At 37.6% G+C, this 13,419-nt stretch overlaps 1 protein-coding gene across 10 annotated transcripts in view; it reads right to left on the reverse strand.

Moving 5' to 3' along the window:
* The window catches only part of CNTN4 (contactin 4), a 903,432-nt gene that overhangs the window by 213,543 nt on the left and 676,470 nt on the right, over window positions 1-13,419 (reverse strand). For all 10 annotated transcript variants that reach the window (XM_055344757.1, XM_055344760.1, XM_055344759.1 and 7 more), the window contains one exon: window positions 11,178-11,273. In XM_055344757.1, the coding sequence (XP_055200732.1) occupies window positions 11,178-11,273 (96 nt within the window). The remainder of the gene's footprint in view (window positions 1-11,177; window positions 11,274-13,419) is intronic.

Consider the following 13,419-nt stretch of genomic DNA (forward strand, 5'->3'; position numbering starts at 1 on the left):
TCTCCAAGTCTACATCATGTCCTTCCAACAGACATAGCTCATTTTACTGTGCTTTGCAGATACTGCTTTTTAACAAATTGAAGATTTGTGGCAACCCTGTGTTAAGCAAGTCTGTCAGTGCTATTTTTCCAACAGTGTTTGCTCACTTTGTGTCTCTGTCACATTTTGGTAATTCCTGTAATACTTCAAACTTTTCCATTATTATTACATTTTTTGGGGGTAGCTATGAGCACTGATTTTTGATGTTACTACTTTAAGTCTCTTGGGGCACCATGAACTGTGCCCATGTAAGATGGTGAACTGAAATCATAAATGTGTGTGTTTTCACTGCTCTACCAGCTGGAATATCCCCATCTCTCTTCCTCTCTTTGGGCCTCTCTATTTCCTAAGACACAACAATATTGAAGTTAGGCCAATTAATAACCCTATAATGGCCTCTAAGTGTGTTCGAGTGAAAGAAAGAATCAATTGATGGAGAAAATTTCACTGTCTTATTTTAAGAAATTGCTACAGCCACCCCAGTCTTCAGCAACCATCACCCTGATTAACTGGCAGCCATCAATATCAAAGCAAGATCCTCCACTAGCTAGAAGATTATGACTGGCTAAAAGCTCAGGTAATGGTTAGCATTTTTTAGCAATAAAGTATTTTAAATGAAGGTATGTGTAGTTTTTTAGACATAATGCTACTGCATACTTAATAGACTACAGTATAGTGTACATAAAATTTTTATATGTACTGAGAAACAAAAAAATTAATTTGACTCATGTTATTGCAATATTTACTTTATCGCACTGGCCTGTAGCTAAACCCACAAGATCTGAGGTAACCCTGTATTTTACACAATCAGATAATCGAATCCTGTTCCTCTCCCAGCCCACAAACAAAAGCACACACTCCAGTGTGACTATTTGAATACTTCCTTACTCCTCAGCAGACCCATAAATCCTACGGTAGGGGAACCATTCTGTTTTTGATCATTGTTTTATCTGCCACTTCTATGCCAATGCCTGGCAACTGAGAGGGTGCTAAAGTTAGACGTTTTTACTTATTAAAAGCAATCTATTCTCTTCAATCTTGAAATCCCAATTTACATACTCCATTAGGACCCAGTTATAAATCCCATTTATCATAACCATTTCCACTGAAATATATTAGAACTGTACATTGATAAAAAATGTTGGCTTGCAGATATAGTGAACAAATTCAAATAGTACCAAGAGTCATAGACAAGAAGCTGTAGGAACCTATTTCCTATATTCAGGCGCTCAATTCAGAGTTCTATCTATCTTATTTTACAGTAAGTAGGAACCACAAATGAAAGAAATATGATACTTAAATCAGCTACATTTTATTTTTAAAATCTTGTTTACCTTTCCAAAGGCAAAAGTTTGCAAAAAATGATGAGAAGTTGGCCTCAAAAATCTACAACCAAACTATCTGGCATTTCCCAGGTGTTCTATTCTCTACTCTATGTGTTGTTTAAGAGAATGAGAAAGCATACAAATTCCAAATTACTTCACAAAGTAGAGATTCTTTGGATATTTCTGAAATGCTACATTATCAGCTGCAACCATCTCTCCAGCTGTGCCTGCCATATGGATTTGTGAATTCCTGTAGAGTGTTGTTATAACACAACTCCTTTCCAGGGGTTAATTTTGACAGTGGAGATTATGATAATGTGTTAACCTGCGACTATCTAATGTGAAAAAATTAGGTGTGTTACACTTGGAGATGTGAACAGCTTTCCTGGCTTGGTATAGAATAGCTGTCCATTGTTTTGTTAGCAGCCAGTATACCTAAGAGGTCATGAACATTCTCCCAATCAGCTGCTGAATTAAAGATCTGACATATATTCTAATTCATTCTGTAGACAGAGTTGGTCTCCCTGTAAAACTTTTACTACTCCATTTAGCATTTTTTATTTACTTTATATGTCTCAAATGACAAAATTATTAGTGAATAGAGTTAGGGCAAATCAGTGTGATTGGTTAAAATAAAGGTTCTTCATCTATATTGTGCACCCTTGATGAATATACAGCCACTCAATTAAACTAAATAATTTTCTCTTAAATCAGTATTATAATTCTACACAGCATCAGAAGCTATAACTCTATCTCTAGAAAAAATGCCACAATTAATTCTTCTGGGTTTTAACTTCACTTGCTCAAATGTGTAGTTTTCTCTGGTTTTTGATTTGGCCTACTTATGTTATGGTCTTCCTAAATACCTGAAAACTAACTGAGTTAAAAAATACATATATAAGAAAAATGGCTGACTTCTTATTTGTTCTTTAACACTTATAGGATCAAGATCCCTGAGAGTACTGAATATTTCAGAGCCTTAAGTTTCTGATCTCCCAACCAGAGTCTATTTCTGAATTTCCAGGACTCAGGGAGCATTTCCTCATTCTACGTACTGCACCATTATCCTGTTTAATTCAATGTAACATCATGATGCACTGACCTGACAAAACACCAATTCCTTGCTGAAAATGTATCCAAAGAGCTTCTTGTTTCTTTCTCAGCTGAAAAGATCAGATTCATAGGGTATATTTCCAGTGGGCATTAAAACAAGAATGGTTCCCATACATCCTGCAGTGATTGTCCACTGGATTATTTATGAAGTGCTCAGCCAGGTTCATGTTGTTGAAAGATCAGTGTTGATCATTTGTTCTGTTTTGGCTGGTACATCCCCAGTAGTACTCTACTGGATATGTAATGTGCTTTTCACATCTCCAGACTCTTCACATCCCAACTAGCACCTGTGTTCCAACACAGTATCATCCCTCACTGCTTTCTGGGGCAGGACAACTCCAAAAGAGAAAGCTCAACATGAAATTGAGCTTTGTTGAATGATCACAGTTTGCAGATCATTCAGCTTTATGGATCAAATCGCACTTCCAAATACCATTTCCTTTTGGTGCTAATGTATTTGGTCCTTACTTTGACTGATCAATGGGCTTCCAGTTCTAAGGATCAAACCTGGAGATTATCTCTTTGATTTTCTTTTTTAATGTTTAAAAAGAAAAGAGAGACATTTCCAACTTGAATTTAAATCTATCCACAAATACTCGTATATAGTGCCTATCATTAAATTAAATACAGCGTAAGTGCCAGAGGAGACATTGGGTAATTAGGACCATCATTAATTAACTAAAATGCTTTGGTTTTGTCCAAAAAAGAACAAGCATTTACACAGAAGCAAAGGAAAAGATGAGATAGAAAAAGAATTTCTCGGGGATCCCTGGGTGGCTCAGTGGTTTAGCGCCTGCCTTCAGCCCAGAGCGTGATCCTGGAGTCCTGGGATCAAGTCCCACATTGGGCTTCCTGCATGGAGCCTGCTTCTCCCTCTGCCTGTGTCTCTGCCTCTCTCTCTCTCTCTTTCTCTTTGTCTCGCATGAATAAATAAATAAAATCTTAAAAAAATAATTTCTTGAAATTTATTTCTGGAATAATAATGTTATTGACATTGAGGTACCCCAAAATATGTCATAAGACATTCAAGTTGTTGTAAAGAGCTGATAGGAAAATCAAAGGCAAAAAAGGATGTCAGTAGCATAATAGAATAACCATAACTAATTGTGGAAATGACTGACATCAGAAATATTGACTCTAATTCTTGTAGTCATATCCAGTGGGGGAGAAGCAAGTCATTCTTTGAGACATAGAAGCCTAATTCCTTCCTTTTGCTTCCTTTGCAGATTCTTTCTTTGAACTAAATGATATCATGACTGTGAGAAATGGAGCCTGTATTTGGTGTAATAAAGACAAACAATCCTAGTGTCCTATCCTCCCAAACATGAAATACTCCATCCCATGTCATTTGTGTGGGAGTTTATAACAAGTAGTCCCTGATCAATGTGGCTCTTTTTCCTGCTCAATGAGTGAAAAAAGGGAGGCTTAATGAATGAAGAAAAGCATCGCCTTCCAAACTATTTCACATTACCCTATGCCAATTAAATCACTAATGTGATAAAAGCTCCTCTGATTGGCAGAATGAGAAGAAAAACAAAAGGCAGGAGGAATTGGACCATTACATTTCAGATGAAAGAGTCCAGGTTCACAGATTTCAAAGGAATATGGTAGAATCAAATAGCACACACAAGACTGCCTTAGGAATGTTTAATGCTTGGTTAAGTAGCTAACTCTTGGTTTAGGCTCAGGTCCTGATCTCAGGGTCTTGAGATCAAGCCCCATGTTGGGCTCTGTACTCAGTGCAGAGTCTGCTTGAGACTCTCTCTCCCTCTCCTTCTGCCTTTTCCTCCTACGCTCTCTTGCTCTCTCTCAAACAAATAAATAAGTCTTAAAAAAAGTAATGTTTAATGTCAAAAATAAAACAAAACAAAAATACCCCCAAACAGTAACAAAATACCTAGTAGTCTGTGGTACTGATTAACCTATCACTAAAGGTTACCATTTCCTCATTGAAATGCAATCGATGTCTATAAGTAAATATATGACGTTTCTTAGTTTAGACATAAAACTCAACTCAGAATGCATTTTCTTTTTTTTTTTAAATTTTATTTATTTATGATAGTCACAGAGAGAGAGAGAGAGAGAGAGAGAGAGGCAGAGACATAGGCAGAGGGAGAAGCAGGCTCCATGCACCGGGAGCCCGACGTGGGATTCGATCCCGGGTCTCCAGGATCGCGCCCTGGGCCAAAGGCAGGCGCTAAACCGCTGCGCCACCCAAGGATCCCCAGAATGCATTTTCCATAAAAATATTATAAAAGGTGGCTTACCCAAGTTTAACTTCTAATATATATGTTTTTATTGAAGTATAGTTGCCCTACAATGTTATATTAGTGTACAACATAGTGATTTGGCATTTTATACATTATGCAGTACTCTCCATGATAATCTTACTTACTGTCATCACAGAGAGTTATTACATTATTGATTATATTCCCTATGCTGAACTTTTCATTCCTATGACTTACTCCTCTTACTCTTTTTAGAGCTTGAGTGTGTACCTTTTTTTGTGTAAAGGGGATGCCATGGGGGGTGATGATGTAGGGGCCACTGTCCCGCATAGAACGAAACGCTGTAGATATTTCCTACCCATTTCTAATCTCTTACCCTCTATTCCTTCTTCCGGAGGCTGTTGGGTAAACCTGAGGCCAGCGTTGTTTTAAGAGGGGGAGCAAGGGAGGGAGATTCTTAGGCAGGTTCCATGCCCAACATGCAACCTGATGGAGGAAAATATTCCTACATATTTTAGGAAGCTTTTAACTGTGCAGATTGCTGCCACATTTATTTTTTTATTCTAACAACATATTTGAGAGTTTTACAGAACAAATATAAATTTCATTTGGGGAGCATAATACTGTATGAGAATTTGATAGTTATGCAGGAAATGAAGATATAGTGGAAAAGTGGGAGCCTAAATTTGGGTGAGAGACAGTAGAGGGAATAAGCTAGAAGTGGAGGACTGCTTCTTGAGGAATGTGGCTAGTTGTCCAAATCACAGGGTGATACAACTAGAATCAACTCATTCTGATGTCAATTTTCCTGGGAGTCTGATATGGTACATGGGGCCCAGTAAGTAAACCTCTTAGATGTCAGCAATACTTAAAATCCAAAGGACAGTGTGTTATGGTCCCAGGTTTGGATCTGGGTGCATCTTTGGGTGAGACATGAGGGCAAGATCTAAACTTAGTGTCTATACTACAGTAAAATGAATTGGCATTTGGAGCAAATAAAGATACACCTGAAAGTCTGAAGGTACACAGAACTGGTAAGCACGGGAGCCAGTACGGGGCAAGGGTTAAGAATAAGGCAGGGAGTGGGGTTAGGTAGAGCTGGCAGCTTGACAAAATGTGGATGTCTTGAAGATTATTCTGGGCATAGAGCACAATCATTTTAGCATGGCAACATCAGCCTAGGCCCAAGACTGGTCAGCATGGTTTGAACTCATTAAGAAACTGGGTAAGCCTGATCCTGAAGGTGACATCTGGATGCTAGAAACAGTATGTGTGGGATGACGGAAACCAAATAGGGCTCAGAGAAGTTACATAATTGGCCCAATACTACATAGTAAGTTAATAGGAGATCTGAGCCTGGAATGTGGGTGTCCTAGTTTCATGCTATTTCCTCCGTTCTACAGTAAATACAAAATGATCCAGTTGAAATAACTACACTGTGGGAAGGCATGCTTCTTTTAGAGTTGTAATATTCATGGATATGTCCAGATCAAATCAAATTTCCTGGCCCCTGGAGATGTTTGCAAACAGAGAGGTTCTGCTGAGACAAGATCTACTTGATTTTGTAATGTAGAGAAACACATTTTCCACCCTGGCTGCATATTAGAATCATATAGAGCTTTTAAAAATGAGGCCAGAGACCCCTCTAAAGAAAGGCACACTTAATTGATCTGGGATGGGGCCCAAAGAACCCTAGGCAGAGGGAATCTAGTACCTGTTTCTATTGTTGTCTCCTGGACTAGAAAAAAAGGTCACGTTCTAGGCAAATATAACTCTTGACCTTGCCATTGATTAGTGTGTGACCCCACATAATCTCTTTGCTTCGATTTCCTTATCTATGAAATACATGTCCTTACTTCTTATAGGATTACTGTGAGGATCAGAGATAATATAATGGAAACTAAAACATTATAAACAGCATAAAGAATTCTACAGATGCTCTGTTATAAGGTCCCTGCATCTCATGTCATGTGAACAGATTCCAACTTTGATGGGACTGTGTTCTGTGTAAAAGGATCTAATTATGACAATTATAGCTTGTTTCTATAAAACTTGTAACAATGAAACATCTTGGAATCGTGATTTCTTTTAATACATTAGAAAACCATATTTTCATTAATAACAATGTAGTAAAAGCTGGCCAAATGTAAAAGGCTATTTTTGAAGATAAATACTTGAGAAAAAGCCAGTCTTCTTTTGATTGTTCATCTCTCTTATCAACAACCACAAAAATATATGAAGTAAAGGTGAAGTCAGAGGTGATTATATTTATTTTTCTATTTTTTTTAAGATTTTTATTTATTCATTCATTCGAGACACAGAGAGAGGCAGAGACACAGGCAGAGGGAGAAGCAGGCTCCACACAGGGAGCCTGATGTGGGACTCGATCCCAGGACCCCAGGATCACGCCCTGGGCCAAAGGCAAGCACTCAACTGCTGAGCCAGCCAGGCGTTCTGAGGTGATTATATTTAATTTAAATTCTTTTAAATATGAATTTGACTAAATAAATAAATAAATAAATAAAGTGCTCAACCCTTCTGTTTGGGTGATGGGGAAATCAAAGACCTCTATCTCAGCAGTGTGAATCCAGGCTGGCTTTCTAGAAGGTGATCAAAGTGGGTAGATCTTAAATTTGGTGCTGCCTTAGAGTCTCTAAAATAATAGATTTGTAGAATCAGAATATTGTTGGGAAGTGGTTGGACAACTATGGCTTTAACATGTTGCTCTGGTTCTGCCCCACCATCCTGTCCATCACTGGCCAGAAGGGAGGTATGTATATGAGAATCATAGCTATAGCTCAGGGCTTCTCAAACTGTAATGTGCATATGAATCACTTGGAGATCTTATTAAAATGTGAATTCTTACTCTGTAGGCCATGGGTGGAGCCTGAAAATATCTTTTTAACAAGCTGCCAGGTGAGGCAGATGTTGCTGGTCCATGGGCCACATTTTGAGTAGCAAGGATCTTGGTGACGTATAAAAGGAAGGTGAGAACAAAAACTTCCCTTGAACAGTTCATGAGGAATCCACTGGTGAATAATACAATTTTAGTACAGTGGTAGAAAGAATCTCACAGTACCTCAGTTCTATTGCTATTTAATGACAGTTTGGTTAAGCATCATGAATTCCTGGTGCCAAATGACCTTGGAGTTGATGGAAAGCAAGGAGAAAATTCTGGATATCAATAAACTCTATTTTTAATATGAAGGAACACCAGAGCCCACCACAGTAATTTCTATTGTTTGGTGTTTGTATTAAGATGTAATAGTAAAATCTATGCAGTGACATCACTACTGAATTCGTATCTATTAAGCAAATGATGACAAAGATGCTACATGTAGTGACTGGAAAAATACTGGAAATACCTGCTGACTGAAATGCTTTTCAAAATAGATTAATTGTTGCTCATTTCTGTGTTACCCCAAGAAGGTCTGACACTGCACAGCTTTTGAAATACGACATGCAGCATCCTTTACAATGGATCTCACGCCATTACTCAGTATCCCACTGATACAATAAAAGGCTGACTCATTTCCTTCCCTCTGCATGATCTGTTACAATTGAAACTGGGATACCATATGCTAGGTCTAAAACGCTCAGTGTGTCCAGTGGCTCTTGGTGGTTCTGCCAGCTTTCAGGTGATACACAGCCTGGAGAAGCAATGAGAGAATCACTGCCGCACAGCTGGCACTGAAGGGTTTTGAGTAATTGAGGGGATTTCATCGGATAATCATTGACTCCACTGCCCAAAACTGATGGCTGTCTGAGATGCTCTCTTATAACCTTCAAGATCCTCTTTGTTATCTTGCAAATTTCCTTGCCTTGCCTGCCTTGCCCACAGTGTTACTGAGCACGCAATTTCTAATAAAGCCCATAATGAGAATATTTATTTCCTTGTCTTTCACCATCAAGACTGTCAGGAATGTCAGCACAGCTCAAGAAACCAGATTTCAGAGCTGCTGACTGCTGCCAGCAGAGACAAGCACATTTCAGTAGATGTCTCTGAACATTTTTAATATATTTCTCTGTGGGAAGGGAAAAGTATTCAGGTGTCTCATTGTGTAGCAGCACAGCAACACTTCAGGTGCTTTGCCTTTCCCAAAGATACCATTATACCAGGGAGTAGTGGGGTACTTTTTTTCTTAATATGCCTACAAGATTAATTTTTAGAGTTGCTGCCATGTTATGAAAGTTTAATGCTGTGAGATAGATTGCAGGAGAAATTAGCAAAATCTTCAATTCTTATTTTGATCAGATTTTATAATAAGAAGAGAAAAGTTAGTCTAAGTGAACTTTACTTTAACCTAAATATATGTCCAGTTAATTGCTTTCTTTGTATAAATGACAGAGCTTCAATAATGCAAACCTCCTTGATAAATATTTAGTTTTTATGGAGTTACTACCATGTAATGATAGAACTAAAAGGAATTTGAGAGATTTCCTTTAATCTCCTCATTTTACAGATAAGAAGAGTGTGACACTGAAAATTTAGAAATATTTGCTCAACATCAAATAATGATTTGAAATACAGTCAGAAGCAGAACTCATGTCCTGGACTCTAAATTTAATGCTTCTGATACTACCTTGAAGGGAAAACAGGCATCCAAAGGAGTAAACCCATCTCGCAGAATACAAACTACCAAAATCTAATCTGGATTCTCTGCCAATCTTCAAAAAACAGTACCCTAAATAACTCCATGTCCTCAGTCTAGACCCAGGGGCACTTGCTTCTTCCTCTGCTTTTATACTTGTCATGTCAGAAGTACAAGTCTTTTAGTTATTTTGCTAATTGTTATCTCCTGCTGGAAAGGTTAGCTGGGCATCAGATGAGAAAGGAAAAGTTACAACTTCAGAATACAGGACAAAAATAAAAGGGTGTTTTCAATTTCTTAGTTTAAATTTTTTTTCCTTTCATCATATGTTAAGCCAAATAGAAAATTAAGATAATAACAAAGATAGCAGATTGCAAATTCAACTTTAGCCAGAATTCCCAAGAATAGAGTTTATCAGTCTTGTTACCTCAAGCTTTAGAGGAATCCTAATAAATATCTTTATTTATTAAACATCCATACAACTGAGCCCTTTATGGGCAGTGTCTTTTAGTCATCGTTAGTCTTTGTATTTTATTTATTTATTTATTTAAGGATTTTATTTATTTATTTGAGATAGAGTGTGCACGTGAGAGAGCACAAGTGGGGGTGCGGGTAGAGGGAGTGGGAGAGGCAGATTTCCCACTGAGCAGAGAGCCTTATGCCAGGCTTGATCCCAGGACCCCAGTATCCTAACCTGAGCCAAAGGCAGACATGTAACTGACTGAGCCACCCAGGTACCCCTTTGGTTAGTTTTTTTTTAGCAGACACTGCAAGTTGCCTATATAGCTTGTCTCTATAGTCTTCCTTATTACAAAATTATGATTTTTTTTTCAGGGCCATCAAATTGATCTATATAGAATACTTGATTTTTCAACCCCTTTTGCCACTGAGGGTAATCAATGATATGATTGATTGGTAAAGGTCCTCAGGCAAAGAAAACCTTTCATAATACAAAGGCAAACTGAGATGGAGACTTTTGACTTTTGTCCTTGACTATTCCTATTTCTTCCTGTCTGGACTGCACACTTGGTACCCCTAGCCATACCATGTGTTAAGGACTTCAGAAAAGGATTCTAGAAAGGGCTGTATCCTGGAAGACATTCTCAAGAAGTGGTGCCAGCTTTAGATTACATACCTTTGGAAATGTGTGTGAGAACAACACAAACTGCAGTCTGTTGGAGACTGTTAGCTGGGTTTTCAGTTATTTGCAGTCAAATGATTTCTTTCTTTCTTTCTTTCTTTCTTTCTTTCTTTCTTTCTTTCTTTCTTTCTTTCTTTCTTTCATGGTTATTAAGGAGGGTACTTGTGATGAACACTGGCTGTTGTATGTAAGTAGTGGTGAATCACTAAAGTTTATACCTGAAACTTATATTACACCATGTATTAGTTAACTGGAATTTAAATAAAAACTTGAAAAAAGAAACAAAAAATTTCAAATGAATTCCTAACTGATATAATCATTATGGGTCTTTATAAAGTGCCTCTAGATTCTGTGGCCAGAGGACCTGGGTTCTGGATCTGAGCCTTCTCCAGGCCAAACCCAAGACGAAACAAAGCAGCTTTGAAACCAATCAAGTTGAAGAAAGGTACTGGTAGTTTTACCTATGTTGCCTTACCAAGCAAGGATTCTGATCTTAGTGGATTCCAGTGTCTTTTCCCTTGTGCCAGGTAGATAGCAGTGGGGTAGAACATTTGTAGAATTTGGTATTTTCCTACCCTAATTATGGGTGGCATTGACAATGATTCTTCCTTGACACAAAGGGACTTTGGAAATCTCAGCAAATGACACTTTTCCTTTAGCTAGTGCCAAGGAGGATGAAATATCAGCAAGAAAAATAGCAGCAAGTGAAGTGTGCACATTTCAATCATATATAGTTTACCTCCTGAATGGGCCGGTGGGCCACATAGTAGTACCATCCCCTGACCCTGACGGACAGACACAGTGCTTCTTGTTCTTGTTTTGAAGTTTTCAAGATCTGTTAAGAGAAATAAAAGAAAAAGGGTCTAAATTATATAGGCCTAAGATATTATGGGAGAGTATAAACATTTTAAAACAGAACAGTCTTTTGCTGAAAAACAGCCTCTGTATCACTCATACCAAGGAAATTCAGTGTAGCCTCTTTTCACATGATAATGTCCTGTCATCCTTGATTCTGTATCTGTACAGTACAGGAGCTACTTGCCCATGCTTAGGTTTGAAACATATACAATTAAATAACATGTACAATTCAGTTCCTCAGCCACACTAGTTACATTTTGTGTTTAACAGCCACATGTAGCTAGTGGTTACCATATTGGACAGCAGAGAAATACAACATTCATTCACATCACTGCAGAAAATTCTATTAGACAGTGCATATCTAAATGAAGAAACCAAGGTTTAATGCTGTTAAGTGACTTTACCAACATTTTCTTGTAATTAAATATCATTATCAGGATGTAAATTCATGTTATCTGATGCTCAATTATTTTAAAGATTTCATTATTCATGAGAGAGAGAGAGAGAGAGAAAAAGAGAGAGAGAGAGAGAGAGAGAGAGAGAGAGAGAGGCACAGAGGCATAGGCAGAGGGAGAAGCAGGCTCCATGCAGGGAGCCTGATGTGAGACTCGATCCCGGGACTCCAGGATCACACCCTGAGCCAAAGGCAGATGCTCAACAGCTGAGCCACCCAGGCGTCCCTCTGATGCTCAGTTCTATTTACTTCACAAACCATTTTATTATATGTAATTATATGTGTCACTCTGTAAGTATCTAGAATATGACTCTCTCTGTATAAGCACACACACTATATACAATGTATGAACAGACATATGCACATATACATAATTGTTTCAAAATTTTTGTATATTTTTAAGTATTTATAAGGTACTGTCCAAGGTTCTATTTGGGAAGATAAAAAAAGTTCCCCTTTGTCAAGGAGGTCAACTCTGTTTAGAAAGATAAGACATAAAAAAAAAAAGAAAGATAAGACATTACAAATAAGATCACAGTTTGAGTCAGTAAATAAGCAGTTGCCAATAAAAATGAGTTAATGTAAAAAATATGTATAATAAAGTTAAAGACATAGTACTGTTTAAAAAAATGGTTTTTCTTCTGTCCTCCCAAATGTAAATCCTCTCAAGAAGTATTTTAAGTGCCATTTCATCTTTTTGTTGTCTAAACCATTTGATTTAATAACCTCTTATCGGATTTGAGGATTATTCCAAGCCAAGTATGTTCTGCAGGGTTGCAAGCCATCTAGATGTGCATACTGGAGTGTATTAGCATTTATTGACAATTTTCTCCAAGCTGGCCATTTTGGTATTTTATGATCATTATCTGAAGTGATCCTAACAATAATTATTATGAGTTAATTACCATTAGTGTCTCCATTTTACAGACTAGAAAGGAGAGGTACCATGAGGCTTGTTGTTAATGGCTACACTGATGAGTCATGAAGCTAGGGGGAGAAAGTGGACAGACTTCCTGCAGTTACAAAATGGGATGTTTCTATAGTCAGGCTTGACTTTAAGGAGAGGTCAGGATATTAAAAAACATAGACATATACATATCTTCGTTACCAACTTCTTCTGGAATTATGCAAATTTTAAGAACATATATTATTATTTTCATCAATTGAGTACTTATAAAAATTTCATTAAACATCATTTGATTGTCAGCCTAGGATACAAACACTGAAGAACAGGGCTTCTGCCATAGGGACCCAAGAGTATAGTGGGCACAACTGACAGACAGGTAACACCTACTCACAGGAAGCCAAAGACTGTCAGAGTTGAAGTGTGAATCAGGGCACCTGGAGGACATGTACCTACTCAGCACAATACAAAAAAGCACTATAGCTTGAATTAAATTTCTGCTGTAATACAAATATTTTAATCCAAGGAGTTATCAGGTGAGACTATGACAATGCTATTTCCTTTCAAGGAAATGGCTTTCCAAAAGAGATTAAATGAGAGATTTAAAAAACTTTATTACGCAAAATGGTTTAATATTGTAAACCATTATGCCTAAAAGTGACAATGAATCACTCTGAATTGTCACTTCTGCATACAGGTTCTTAGAATACATCATCTAAGTTTTTGCACAAACATCCCATTCAATCTTCAGAGTTGCATGAAAAA

Source organism: Nyctereutes procyonoides, unplaced genomic scaffold (assembly GCF_905146905.1).
Source record: "Nyctereutes procyonoides isolate TBG_1078 unplaced genomic scaffold, NYPRO_anot_genome, whole genome shotgun sequence".
Lineage (NCBI taxonomy): Eukaryota > Metazoa > Chordata > Mammalia > Carnivora > Canidae > Nyctereutes > Nyctereutes procyonoides.